Source organism: Sander vitreus, chromosome 11 (assembly GCF_031162955.1).
Source record: "Sander vitreus isolate 19-12246 chromosome 11, sanVit1, whole genome shotgun sequence".
Taxonomy (NCBI): domain Eukaryota; kingdom Metazoa; phylum Chordata; class Actinopteri; order Perciformes; family Percidae; genus Sander; species Sander vitreus.
In genome coordinates, this window is record NC_135865.1 from 6,913,059 (window position 1) to 6,927,648 (window position 14,590).

The 14,590-nt window shown below is 40.3% G+C and overlaps 1 protein-coding gene across 1 annotated transcript in view; it reads right to left on the minus strand.

The window, feature by feature from the left end:
• Positions 1 to 14,590, minus strand: part of dnah7 (dynein, axonemal, heavy chain 7) — an 89,343-nt gene that overhangs the window by 28,646 nt on the left and 46,107 nt on the right. The window contains exons 33-43 of the mRNA XM_078263231.1: positions 12,980 to 13,156; positions 12,564 to 12,695; positions 9,765 to 9,986; positions 8,409 to 8,606; positions 5,735 to 5,890; positions 5,316 to 5,484; positions 4,124 to 4,250; positions 2,826 to 3,045; positions 1,272 to 1,898; positions 798 to 1,043; positions 162 to 391 (exon numbers count right to left, since the gene is read on the minus strand). Coding sequence (XP_078119357.1) covers positions 162 to 391; positions 798 to 1,043; positions 1,272 to 1,898; positions 2,826 to 3,045; positions 4,124 to 4,250; positions 5,316 to 5,484; positions 5,735 to 5,890; positions 8,409 to 8,606; positions 9,765 to 9,986; positions 12,564 to 12,695; positions 12,980 to 13,156 — 2,504 coding nt within the window. The remainder of the gene's footprint in view (positions 1 to 161; positions 392 to 797; positions 1,044 to 1,271; positions 1,899 to 2,825; positions 3,046 to 4,123; positions 4,251 to 5,315; positions 5,485 to 5,734; positions 5,891 to 8,408; positions 8,607 to 9,764; positions 9,987 to 12,563; positions 12,696 to 12,979; positions 13,157 to 14,590) is intronic.

Sequence of the window (14,590 nt, forward strand, 5' to 3'; positions counted from 1 at the left end):
AAAGACAGATAGAGATAAAGAAATGTTACACATGGATGCTGGAATGTGGCTTTTGTGTGAAGAATCATGCATCTGAAGTAATAAAAAAAAATAAAAAAAATCACATAACAGTTAACAAAAAAAAATAACAATGTACACAGAGAGTATATCTTAAATCTTACGCTCTTTTTGCCTTTAGCAGGTCCTTGAAGGTGGAAATGAGTTCCAAGTATGAGGTTGGGGTGACATAGTTGTGGCGCTGCAACTCATTCAAAAAGCGAAGTGATAGTTCTATGGTTGAGGTGTGGAAGCTCTTGCACATGTCGATGCAGCCTTCTCGGGACCTGTCAGTCATCTCAACGTCCTCCAGGAAGCGACAGGCCACTGCCTGCAGGGCATCCTCTGGCCAGGTCTGATAAGGAAGGAAATAAGCTGTACTGCAACTGTAGTACCATACTTAATGTGTATTTTAAATCTCTGGTTTAATCTCTGGCTTTCTGGTAATGCCATCAGTTACCACTAAAGGAAGCCTGAACAAAAATTTGGGGTGAGATCCATCATCCATAAAGTTAAAGGAATAGTTTCAGATGTTTTGAAGTGGGGTTGTATGAGGTACTTATCCATAGTCAGTGTATTACCTACTAACATGGCAGTCTGCACGCTTCCAGTTGAAGCAGGAGAAGCAGGCAGGGGTACCGACACGGAAGCTAAGCAATGTACTGCACTGCATATTGTCCCTGTCTTTTGATTAACTACCTGTGGCATATTTTGGTGCAAACAACAGCACACCAGAAGTCATGCAACATTCATACACACACCTGGAACCAGTCAATGGTGCAGCAGTTAATGAGGGCTGGGAAACGCCTCAAACGGTTCCTAAATGCGTCTCCGATGGGACTCATGGCCAACACCACATGCAGCTGTGTGCGACAGCGCTCCAAAAACATGTTGAAAAGGGATAGGGGGCTGCCATCCGTCTGCTTGTCACGGTCACGTTGCCGGTCCAACACGCGCATTCGCTCACAGATTTCCTGCTTCTCATCAACTGCAAACAGGTTAGGCACCTAAAAACAACCAAAAGGCAACAGAATGGTCTGTGTTTGGGTACAGGCTTTGTAACATAGAACACCCTTTCTATCTATACACATCTACTGTATTTAAATAATCATGTGTTTATCCATCTCTCAATCTATCCACAGCAATCTTTACTTCATCCAAACCATCAATCGCTTCCCATCAGTACGTTATCTACCTCAACTCATCCATCACTCCACCTACAGTATCTACTTTACCTCACCAGTGTTGAGCAGGTTGCCAATATCCTCTAGGAATGACTCCATTTTGATTTGAGTGTCAGTGAAGAGGAAAACACCATGAGCTTCACCCTGTGTGGACTTCCTCATGATAATCTTCAGGTCATCATGCCATTCCGTGGGTCCGTAGGTCTTGGAGATTTCCACTTGGAAAAGTTCTGCCTCTGCCATGTAGGCAGCCAACCGGGTGAGAGACTGGCGGCCGCTCCCGCCCACGCCCACCAGCAGGGCGTGACCACTTGGCTGCTTGAGGATGCGGGAAATGCGGCACACGTGTTCGATGGCAAAGCGGAAGAGCACTAGATTCATGGGCGCTTTGCTGATGTTGTTGTACTCCTCCAGGTGTGACTCCACCACCTGTCGGAGCTGGTCGAGGTTGTGCACCTCGCGGTAGTTGCGGTCCTCGCCCTTAGGGTCATGAAAGTCGCAGAACATGAGGCTGCGCAGGTCATCCTCAGTGACCTTTCCGTCTTTGTCCTGGTCCAGATGCTGGAAGAGCTGATGGAAGTCTTCCTTCATGTGACTCTGAGACACCACCTGTAAATGGCCTACAAGCCAGGACCGATCTGTGTCCTGAACCAGTCGATCATAGTATACCCTCAGAACCTGAGGACCAATGAGGCAAAGAATATGTGAAAGCCAGATTAGAGGTAGAAAGCTTTGAAGAGATGGCAACACAGGGAGGTTTAAAGGAATACAATGGGCTATACAACAGGCTAGGTTGGCTTGACGGTAGTCTCGCTTTGCCAGACCCTCCTCCAAAGCGTGCTGGAGGAGTGTATGTTTAAAAGTTGTTTTAGTCTTGCAACAGAAAACTCAGATTGGACAGATAGTCTAGCTAGCTGACTGGATTTACCCTGCAGAGATCTGAGAAAAGGTTAACCATAGTCGTCATATATCGACCAGAGTTTAAAATGCCAACACAAAGAAAGCCCAAGGCAACGGATATCCAGCCTAAATGAGTGAAATCTGGTGGATTTTCTGGCGGCAACGGAGCAATCCCGGAAGTGGAACGTCAAGGATTTGGACTAGCTTGACGGCAGCCAGTGTTTCAGTCGAGTCACCACATGTCGATTCCAAGTCAAGTCTTGAGTCTCCAGTGTTTGAGTCCGAGTCAAGTCTGAATCGAAACGCCATTACCTGAGTTTGAGTCTTAGTCGAGTCACAAGTCCAGGGAATAGTGACTCGAGTCCAGGGCTCAAGTACTCCATCACTGCCTATTACACAGAAAAGTAGTCAGAAACTTCATCCAACTTCCGAGTCCTATTACCCGAATGCTCAAGTCCGATTTCATAAATCCTTGAGTCCGAGTTCAAGTCATCAGTGTGTGAGTCCAAGTCGAGTCACGAGTCCAGAGAATAGTGACTTGATTAATCCATCACTGACTGCAGCTATATCTTTTTTCACTTTTTGTATTTCATGATATTTTATCCGCATGTTTAGGTTACTTTAGTTACATAACTAAAGTAACCTAAACATGCAGAGGTATTTTCTTCAGTTTGTTGTTTACAAGTTTGTTGTTTACAACATTACCTCATGCACCCAGAGCCGTTTGATGACAGATAGTTCATTTGCAGTCTCTGGCCGTGACAGGCAGATGCCCTGGATGACCCGGGAGACATCCCGCAGATTGAACAAGTAATGGGACTTTGTGGGGGTTGGTAGCAGGTTCTTGGTGGCCTCCTGGTACACTGACATGGTACTTTTAACGATCTGAGAGGTCAGAGCTGCAAAAGGCTTGGGGAAAGAAAACCTGTGGATGGAATGGTTGATTCATTGTTCAGATCCCATTAAGATTATTCCCTACAGTTTAGTTAGGAAATTGAATAATTAATTATTAATGTTGTAATATTTTATTTTATTTAAGGTTCAGTAGATAACATTCATAAAAATATGTTTTGTCATATTATATTATATATATATTTGTTGAAACTGTCACTATATCCTGACAGTTGTACATGAAACAGATTATCTGTGAAAATAAATCATGTTCCTCTTTCCCCTCCTGGTGCTCGTAATGGCATTTGGAAGTTTCCACTGCGCCTGAAGGAAAACAGTTTGACAGTTTGATCGGAGTTCATGAGCAGTCATTGACACTGCGTGAGAGACTCCTCGGCTCTGGTAGGTTGTTTTCCTCATGCCATTAGGAGCACCAGGAGGAGGCAGAGGAACTTTATTCGTTTTTTTCCACAGATTATCAGATTTATGTAGTACTGTCAGGATAAAGTGACAGTTTGAGCAAATATGACCAACTGCAGCTATAACAAAACCCTTAGAAAATGAATACATGAAATATCTATGATTATGGATCTTTCTTTTATCATTAGCATTAACAATGTATTTCCAAAAAAAGCGCACTGTCAAAGTGGGAAATTGCTATTTTGATGTGAATTGATAATGATGTTTGCAGAAGTAGTTGGGTATATTTGAAAGCTTTCCAACAGATTTGATTGCTTTATGACTTGTGGTCTCTGATGTAAACAATGTGGCAGTGTACTAAGAGAGGAGGAAAAAGAACACCTTTAATGCTCTAATTATTGAAACAGATGTATAAATAACATGTGTCCTCCCAACTTAAGGTGCAATATTGCAGTTCAAGCTGCTAAATGATCTTTGGCTAGTAATTATTTACAATTCATTCTGTTGCTTAAAGTGGTGGGACACTACCCCAGGGTTTGAATACATTGTAGGTTAAATGGGTCAAGCTGCTAGAGTAGCTCAGTGGATTACATGTAAAAGATTTAATTATGAAGATTCCTAAACTGATTCCTAAAAATTGGGGACATTTTAGGGAAAGGCACCTTACAAAAATACCCATGCTATGTAGTTACCGTATGTTGAAATGCCAGTCTGAGATCCTGGAGAAGATTGTATACATGGTCTTCTCATCAAAATCATTAATGGTAATCATGTTGAAGTGGCGTAGGTACCGAGGTGTGATGGGGTTCCGCCCTCCGCCTAAACAAGCAGGGCAAAAAAAGAGGAAAAACTGTAATCTTTGACAGAGATAAAACTTCTGATAGGTCTGGTTCAACTGAGTGCTTCTGCTACCCAGTACCTAGTTTTTTAGGCTTATTTTACTATTTGTTCAATACATTGTTATTATTGTTTCAGAGCATAAATGTATTAAAAGATGACCTAACATCCATAGCTATAGTCACACATGACATACACATGAGCCATATTCTTCTCATGCTCTAAGTGATGTAATACCATTTAACATGTAATCTCATTTCATTCAACATTTGTGCAAGTTTTTCTGGATCTACAGTATGTCCCCCCCTAGTGACTAAGCACACAGAAACAGGGGAAGCAGTTATGTTTCAGGGTGTAAACAACTTGCACAACTCATCATGACTAGGCAATCTGAGTCAATAGAGTCCACTGAGGGGATGTTTTCTGTGGAGTGCTTACAGTCAACAGTTACTGATGTTTGAGATACAAGTTAACATCAACACATTTACATTGATATATTATTTTAGCCAACTAATATCATAAACACAGTAAGGCAGTTTAAGTCTATAAGCTCTATAATCACTGAATAGGTGTAATATAATTCCGAATACTTGAGGGCTCCTCCATTGTTTCCCTGGTGTGGGTTTAGTGGTTGCCAGAGACAGACTAAGCAGCAACTTAGAACATCTAAACAACTGTCAGTACAGGTATCAGGAGCAAATACTGTGTGGGCACCTGAGTGAGGCACCCATCGTCTCTCTCTTGCAGCTGTCGCAGCCAGCAGCCTCAGTGAACAGAGACGCTTTTGTGTTTACACTGGTAAGGGAGGTGGAGGTGGTAAACACTTGCTATTTGTAAGCACCTTAAGGCAGTGAGGAACTCCACAAAACAGCAGCTAGTTTGTGACACTGACTCAACAGCACTTCAGCAGCAGTTTAGCGACAGATGGGGAAAAAGTATTCACTTAACGATCTGCATTTTGTCGACCAATCTAGGGCTTTGTTGTTATTGTGGTTATTGCTGTAACAATACGCTTCTAATTATCTTTAGGGTACCACAGCTACTCACCAGGTGGTCCCATGGCACACATGACCTGGATATCCACCAAACTGATCATGGAGCAGTCCTTCAAGTCATACCAGTTCCAGTGGTCCAGCCACTGGCGCAGCAGCTCCACAGGGGGCTGGGCACCATAAACCTCCCGGGCTGGCATGTTCACATCATCCACAAATATTACCTGATGAGATATAACATTACTTGAAATAAGATTAAATACGGATAAAACCACAATGTATTTGATATTTAAAACTACACTTTTTTGTGTTGTTTAGACGCAACATTTTTAAAGATGCGTTTCAAAATAAAATATTATAAAAAGACTACAAATCTTTACAACTGCCCACATTTTAGTGACTCACTTCACTGATGGAAAACAGCTAAACAAGTCATAGCAACATAAAATATCATATGAGCATAAGAGTCTGTACCATTTTCTTTCCCAATGGAGGGCCAAACAGTCCTTTGCGTCGCTTATCTAGCTTGGACATAATAATGTTTTGGGTCTGGGCAGCTGTGGTCTGGGCTGAAAAGTTGACAAATAATGGGCAGTAGACATCCTTCTGCAGCCGATTCAATAGAAAGTCCTGAGCAACAGATATTGGAAATATAAACACAGATTATCATCAAATCTCATTGTATGGAAGTTTATTGTATATCATCACCGTGAATATCTACATGCGTACAACACAATAATACAAAATGGCAACAAACAATAAGAGCTATTATCTGGAAAAGTGACATTTTGAAAATAAGTACTGTTTGACAAACAACGGGATAACTACATTGTTTGTTAAGGGTTTACTAATGAAGTGTACAAATCTGTTGCGGTACATGTGTATTGGATATTCGGATCACCTCAAGTGACATATGAAGAGCTGGGAATGTCATGAACTCAATTCAACGAATAAATGTAATAAAGGTACGAACTTGGTTGATAATTGCATGCTTTAAAAAAGTGCTCATTTGGTTGAAAATGTTTGATCCTGGAAAATGGTTGTGATAAGCTTTGTAATCTAATTAAATGTGGCATTTAGTGAGCATTTCATTAGATAAAAAGTGGATCGCAGTTAAACCATGAAAATGACTTTGAAATGAAGTAGGGAATTAGTTGCACTCTCAGGACACAATCTAAAGTAATGTTCTGCAGGTCAAAAGGGTAAAAGCAATGAATTTTTGATTTTACATGAGGGTTTACCAAAGGGCGTTTTACTAAAAGCTAAAAGAGGCTTTCATGAAAGGCCATTTCGATAAAATGCCCTTTTGGACAAATGGCCTTCCCTGTTAATATGAACAGGTCAGAACATAGGTGAAAAAGTAGTCGTGGATGATCTAATTTTCATGGTACTTTTATTATGTACCATGTGTGTTCAGAACACATGCTCTAGCTTCCCCTGTGCCCATGTGTAGAAGAATGCATACAGTGCTCTTCCACATACTTGTAAAATCATGTGAGTAACGACCTGCATAATTACAGGGGATTTGTGATGTGGATGATCACAGGCTGCAGCCAAGATGCATCATCATCCTCTTATCTAAATTATAAACCAGCAGCACAGCTTCTCTCTGTCCTCTCTGTCTCACTCCAGAGTAGAATTGGGCAGGTGAAGGAGGTTTGTGTACAGCTGTCTGATTGTACTAGTGCCGGCACCATGCAAGTCATTCTATTATGGTCTGAGTCCTGTTGCTCCTTTATCACTCCTGCCAGATTTGGGCTTCAGCCATGGTCTGCTGGTTGCGGCATGGGATAGAGCTGCTCCACCACGCAGACAGGCAGAAGAGTGGAGAACAAGGCAGGCTCCCTAGTGAGATGATCTCTATTCACCCCAGAGTCTCAAGTTTGAACACACTAATGGCTGAACTAATGAAGCAAAGGGAAGGAGGGGGGATTAGTCCTTGATATAAATAGCTGAAGGTCTGCTGAGAGATACTCAGTATTTCTCCAAGGTGGCGGTTTCACACCTGGTGTCTGTAGCTGTCTTGCCTTCAAATGATTTGTATGTGCAGGGCACTTGCTCCAGTTTCCCAAGGCTGGAGCTGGGGCTCTCATAGACAGTTCCCCAACTTGTCAAATACCGACACTTTGTCATGGCCCTCGGCGTCTGAAACCGATGCACAAAGCACTCATGCAATAAAATGCATGTACGGCCTGACCGGCTAACAAAACAGACAACAACAAAGAAGCTCAGAATACGACACACACAGAGGGAGTGTGACTTCATTCACTGCTCAGGACACCATTACTCCACTATATCTTTACATAGCAAAAATGTGTTAACTGTTCTGAATGTTGAGTACAGCCCCTTTAAAAAAGGGTGTCTATAGGTATCAACAATTCTGTGTATTACGTTTTAAGACTTTGCCACTTTCAAACTAGTCAGGCAGAGAAACAAGCAAGTGTACAACTTGTATTCCACTGTAAACAAAGTAAATTGAAGTGGACCATATTAGCATATGCATATTACCCACTTGTAGCACAAAAGGGCAATGTTTTGATTAATGGCTCCCAGTTTCGTTGGTATCTTGTGCACATGCACAAGGACTCACATGCATTAGCATGCAGACGGCTCAATTCCCATTCCTGCCGATGATTTCATGCTATTCCATTGATCAACAGTTTGTGGTGGTAAAGGCGCTAACAGCTAGCTGTCCAAATATACAGTACATGTAAACAAAACAAATGTCTGCTTAATGAGGAAGGAGATGCATTTTAGTGAGACACACTGAATGTAAACATCCACTTATTTACAAGAAAACTCAACAGAGTACTATTTCAATAATTACTGTCTTCACCTCTCAGCACTCTGATGGTCCGCGGGCTGGCCCGGCTGACTGTCAGATTTTCATTTTTTGTGACTTTTTTTATGTGGTTGTGATAGCATGTGGCTATGAGTCGCTGATCAGGATCGGGAAATCAACTTCACAGTTTTATTTTTCTGTTTGGTCACTCCACAAAATGAATGTTAAGTTGCTACTGCTAATAAAATCTGCTGGAGATGGTGGTGCATCTGCATCATTCTTATCTCAAATTCCTTTCTGCTCAACGCAAAATACCTTTTCCAAGCTTTACATTAATATAAAAAAAACATGTAGCAAACAACTCACTGTAATGTAGACACTCTTGCCAGTACCAGTGGGGCCAATGAATATAGTGGGCTTCTGGTGGGTGACGAGGAGCTCCATCAGTGCCGTGTAGCGTACCGTGTTCTCAGTGGGCACAATGATCTCATTGAACTGCATGTCTTTGCATAGCGGGGGAGAGGACTTTAGCTCATCTGTCCACAGCTCCCACCTGCCCGGGCCCTAAAGAGTATTTATGAAAAAAAAAATATGAATTTAAAAAAAAGGTTAAGAGATATTAAAGACCATTGTGCTCCCACTTAACCAAAATAACCAAGGGGACCATCTAACATTGGACACATAATATCTAGTCTCCGACTATAGGTAAGAACATATGACAACATGGAGCACATAATTGATTTGTCTATCTTGTCAGACATAAACAATACAGATGTTTGTACATAAAAGGTCTCTAATCGTAGACAACCATTTCCTTGTGTTCAGAATTTACTTATTGATTTATATAGCCTACAAATATAACAATAATCAAATCCATATAGTCCATGGGGCAGACCAGATAAAAATAATAATAATAATATATAATTTAATAATAGCAGACTTCTTTGTTACGTTAAGTGCTTAAACAATGAGCCGATATGAAACTTTTCTGTCACAATTATCTGGGCCCAAACTATCTTGTATGCAATATCACTACATACATTGTAAATTAACTACAAAAATGTCATACAGTTCAGATGTACCACACATTTCTTCGTCTCTTAAAACCTTTGAAGGGATAAATTTGAATTGTTTTCTATGAACACCTTAAAGAAGATTTATAAAGAAGAATATCTCAAATCAGCTTGTATGCAGGAACTGGACTTTGTGGTTTATTTTTCTTTGCTGTGAAAACTTTGCTTTTTCACCATTCTCCATGATTAATATTGTATAAAAGATGTACTGGCAGCAAATTCCAGGCAGGTAGAGCCATGGAACAGAGACAGAAGCACGACACTTTATAAAGGTCACACAAAGAGAAAAAAATTCTCTACCGTCTGAAGAAAAGAAAGAGATATACAGGTATGTCATTCTTCTATTCCTCAAGTGCTTGATGTAGCATGTAGAGGGGTCTGTCTCGTGTCTTTGTTGTCAGTTATTGTGGTAATGATGGTCCAAACAAAACTACTTTATAGTATAACTATTTGTATTCTTTACTGTGACAGAAATATGCTTGGTTTTGGTGCCATTCTTAACTCCTAATATGTAAACCACAATTCAAACTTCTCCAAGCTTTTTCCATAAGCAGCTCATAAAGAATTAAGTCACACATTTCACAGTGTTTTTCAGACCTCACTCAAGTAAAAAAAAAAAAAAAAAGAAGAAAATCAGAAGCAGCCCTACCTCTTTAATGAAGCGATATTGGTAGACTGTTCCCTCATTGGGCAGAGGCACTGTGAGCTGTTTAGGTGGCGCCTCGACAGTGGCCAGAAGGCCGTGGCAGGCACGGGTATCATCACTTAAAGGGCCACCCAGTACCTCCCTGACCACAGCATCAAACTTTACCTGGCCTGAATCGTCACAGCTAGCACCCACTGACCACACCAGGCAGAACACAAAGATGCCCTGTGTAAAAGGAAAGGACAACCATCACTTTTATTATTTGTGTATATAATGGGTATCAATTAGAACATGAAGGCAATGGTGAAAAAGATCCCTCTTAAGTGCCAGTCCTTCAAAATCCAACTTAAATCCACAAACACATTTTTTTTGTATTTCGTATTGTTTTATCATTTTTCTACGGTACTTATTTGTTAAACCGTAACCCAAAATGAACAAAATCATGTTCAAGATGGTGTTTGTAGGGAAATATATGTAAATATGTAAATAGATACTCGCACACTAAAACAAAAGTCAAACATCAAAAATCCCTGAGCAGAGATAGGGTTTGCAGTCAAAAATCTCATTGCAGACAAGGTTTGGAATGATTGAATTGATTAAAATGTACATGTAAATGTCTGAACCAATGTACATATCACTTCATGAGGCAAACAACTGAATCCACAGAGGAGAGATGTCTTTGTTGTGGGAAAAAACAGCAGGAATAGTGTAGGAATTGGAAATGGCCTATCATGAGGCTGCTAAGCCTCATGATAGCTCATGCTGTTAAAAGGCTGATTAATTCAACACTTTGATAATGACTGGCTGAGAAACATGGGAGAGAGGGTTGAAAGGCATTCATCAGTGCAGCGTGCCACAGGGGGATAATAGCAGTGCTTTCAAAAGACAGAGGCAAAAAAATCAATTGGAACTCAGGCAGGGGGCAGAGGAAAGGGCTCATCTGCTGAAACTTTTCCACTCTTTGTGGGCCTGTGTGGAGGCAGAGTATGTGTAAAAGGAAAAAGGCAGACTCTTTGGTGTATTCTGTATCTGAGTTTACTGTTTGCTAAAAGAAATCATTGGATGTGTGTTTATGGAGCAATGCAACGGGTACCACAATGGCCAATGCCAAGGTTCATTTTTTTGTTTTACAGTTCACAGCTGTGAACTCTTTTGTTCACTCATTGTTTTGATGTAAGAATGCAGAGGTAACAGCAGTCTGACTTAAGCCGAAAATAACACAATCAAGCTACACATAGTAGGGATGTATCCAATTTTCCCTTTCAAATATTAGTACTAACAATATGACAATTTCATGAAATTTGTTGGAGCATTTGCTCCAGCTAGGCTGTTTGTGAATTAGGCATTCGCACATTTTGGGAACTAGTAAGTGGGGAAAATCGAAGTTAGAAAGGGTCCTAACTTCTATATGAGGTAAGGGTAGAATTGGCGTTATTGGTCTGTCAACCTGTTGCAATGATAGCCTGTAAGCCACATTTGGGTCATGCATGGCCATCGTCCCCTGTAATTTTGCAGTGTATCTGGCACCATTGACTTGTAAGTCCCCATCATGATAGAGAGCTGCCTTCTTTCACTGACTGCCTGTTTTCTCTTGCTATTCAGCTTAGCAAACTGCTTCCACAAGCAAAACCACAGGTGTAGAATCTCAATAACAGACATAACAAAACTTGACAGTGCCATTTGCAATTTTTTTATCAGGCATATTCTCAATTTGTATCCTAAGAATACAACAAACCTGTTTATTCAGATTCACAGTGACATGAAAATTGGCTAGTTTGTTTTACTTGCCTCACTGCAATGTTATTTGGAGTACAAAGACATACTACTTACAAGTTATTTCCTCTCACCTAAGCACAGAACATATGTGCTTGGTCAGCTGAAGTCTTTGTAGTGTGTTCAAGTGCAACTTTTTAAAGGGGACCTTATTACACTCTTACCTTACGCTCATTTTCAGATTTCAGATTCATATATGTATTGTGTGTTTCTAATAGAACATGTTTACATGCTTTAATGTTAAAAAAACAACAAAAAACAAACATTTTTCTCTGCCCATGGCCGCTGCACCTGTATTCACCCTCTGTCTGAGATGCTCTGTTGTAGCAGTCTCTTTAAGCCCCCTCCTGAAAAAGCCCAGTCTGCTCTGATTGGCCAGCGTTTCTTTGCTATTTCGCATCTATGCTCTGGGCTTCTCTGTACCATGCGTCATTGCAGAAGGGGATGACTGTAACGTAACTGTTTAATATGAACATCTGACTTTGTAACATTTTTGATATGACAGAAAATGAGGAAAAGCATGATAGGTCCCCTTAAAAGAAGAAGTGAAAATGTGAAGTGACACATCAGTTTGTCTTGGAGGTCTTGGATGTCGACTTGGCGTTTCTAAGCTCTTGGTGGTGTGGTTTGACTGTTTTTTTGTACTGTGTAGTATCATATTGACTAATTTGGCAAGAGAAAGCTGTATGTTGCATCATGCAAGTAGATGTTTAACACTCAGATGAAACAGAGGCATAGTTGTGCTAAGACTAGTGAGAGTGGGAAGTAGATATTGTATGTGGTGGACTGCTTCCAGGACACAGGCCTGCACTGTAAAAACTTTGTGTAGGATTGTGGGCCTACAGTAACTCAACAATGCTGTCCAATAAAACATAATGGTTGTTTTATGATGCTGTAGCCACTTGTGGGTTTACATATTCAATTAATATCTTATTTGTGTTATTTGATACTATAATAATAGTAGCTATACTATATACTGTATGTACTATATAATTAGTAGCAGTAGTAGTAGTGGGTGTGTACACAAACCTCCAACCAGGAGCAAATATCTTTTTCATTCATGCTCTTGATCTTTGCTTGGTCATGAAACTCATCCATCATACAGTCCATCAGATTCATCAGGGACTTGACTAGATTGGCGTCAGAGGTTGGGGACAGCTCCTGAAAGCAAAAAGAAACAATACACATTAAAACTGTGATGTCAGAATACACTACAGGACTCAGAAGTCAATAAAAAGTAGTAGTAGTTTAGTTGAATAAACACTGCTGACTGAAACTGAAAAGTAAAACTAACTATTTCAAAAACCCTAAAAACGTTGCTTCTTGAAAATATGGGGAAAAATACATGTATATCAATGTTATATTTTGGCATTTTTGTAGATGAAAAATTCCCTTTGAGTAATATAAGCTAGAAAATAAACTATTTCCTGAGGATGGTTAAGCACCTTGGTGGCCTTTCGAATGAGCTGTAGGCAGGCTGGCAGTATGCGGTCGAAAAGGGCAGTGATGAGGTCTTTGTGCGCTGCATTGACTGTGGCGGGCAGGGTATTGAGCCAGGACAGCATAAGGGGCCGCCAGCCAAGCATATGAGGCTCCATGTAGATCATACCACAGCGAGACACCTGCCACAAACATACAGTATATCACATCTAAAAACACACATCTAAACCAGTGGTACTTATCATAAAAACAATCAATTTATAACAGTAGTACTCTTAATGCAGTATATATACTAATGAGCAAAACAATTCAACCAGTACCCAGAATGCAATACTGTAAACTAGATGTGGACATGCAGTGCAGTGCAGGTGAGCATTCTAGAGGTGGTGTTGTCCCAATTTGTTTGAATATCGTAACATTTATGGAGTTCATCCAAATAGCTGCATCATATCCTTTATACTGGTAAATTCTGTAGGTGGGTGTGTGCTGCATATGTGATACAATGTCTAATGAATACCTGATGACTATATTACAACCTTTTCCTAAAGAGAAGCTTTTGATGAGATCCCATAGCTCCAAGTCTCACTCAAGGAATAGCTTCAGGAAAGAGTGCAGAAAAAGTTAGAACAAAGAAGAAAGATGAGCAGAGATGGGTGAAGGCATAATGTATGAGCTGTAGCTAAGAGATGTGCAGATATGATAGGAGAAGAAAAAAAGAAAAGTAATGTTTTAAGATAGTACATAAAGGGAGAAAAATAACTTTCATAGACAAAGAGAGTAAGAGATGAAAAATGAAGAGAAAAAAGGGAAAGAGAGATCTACAGTGCACAAAATTGATCCTGCACAAAGTGCAGAGGCGTTCACTGTGATGGTGATGCCTCTGCATTCAGCGTGATGAAAGGAACAGATGCCAGGCTATAGAGAATCACAAATACATGTCTGCATAATAAAAAAGTAGAGCCAGGGAGATGCAAAGGTATTCTCTCAAGGCATCTATGTATTGCAATCAAGCCTTTGTTACTGCCTCATAACAAATAACCCTATGGACAGGTACAATTACAAAAAAAACATTAGATCTTTACATTGATTGCAGTTCATTAAAAAGCAATGGAGAGGTGTGTGTGATGTCTTTGTTAGTAAAGTTTGATGAATGACTGCATTTATTTAAGAGGCTATGCTGGATATTTCCTTTGAAACGCCTGCAAAAATACCTGCACAACTGGGGGGCTGAATAGCATGTACACCCCAAGTGTTATGCCCTTCTGGTGAAAGTCATCATTGGCTTGTAAAAAGAAGTAGCTGGTGACACTACAGGCTTAGCACATGACTGTCTGCACTTAACCCAAGCCAACAGCAGAGGAAGCAGTGACAATAACTGTACTGCAAAGGTAACTGGACATTCCAAAATCAGAGAAAATTGGGGAAATTTAACAAAATGAAATGAATCTATTGCCAATTTGCATGTTACATTGCCTCAATTGGGTATGAAAGAAGACAAAACAGCGGGATAAAAGGCAGGATATGAAGTCGTGGAATGGCTAAATGCATTAAGATATTTTTAAATTACAGTCAATCAAAAAAAAAAGCAGTAAGTGAACTAACTGACTTTCAAATAG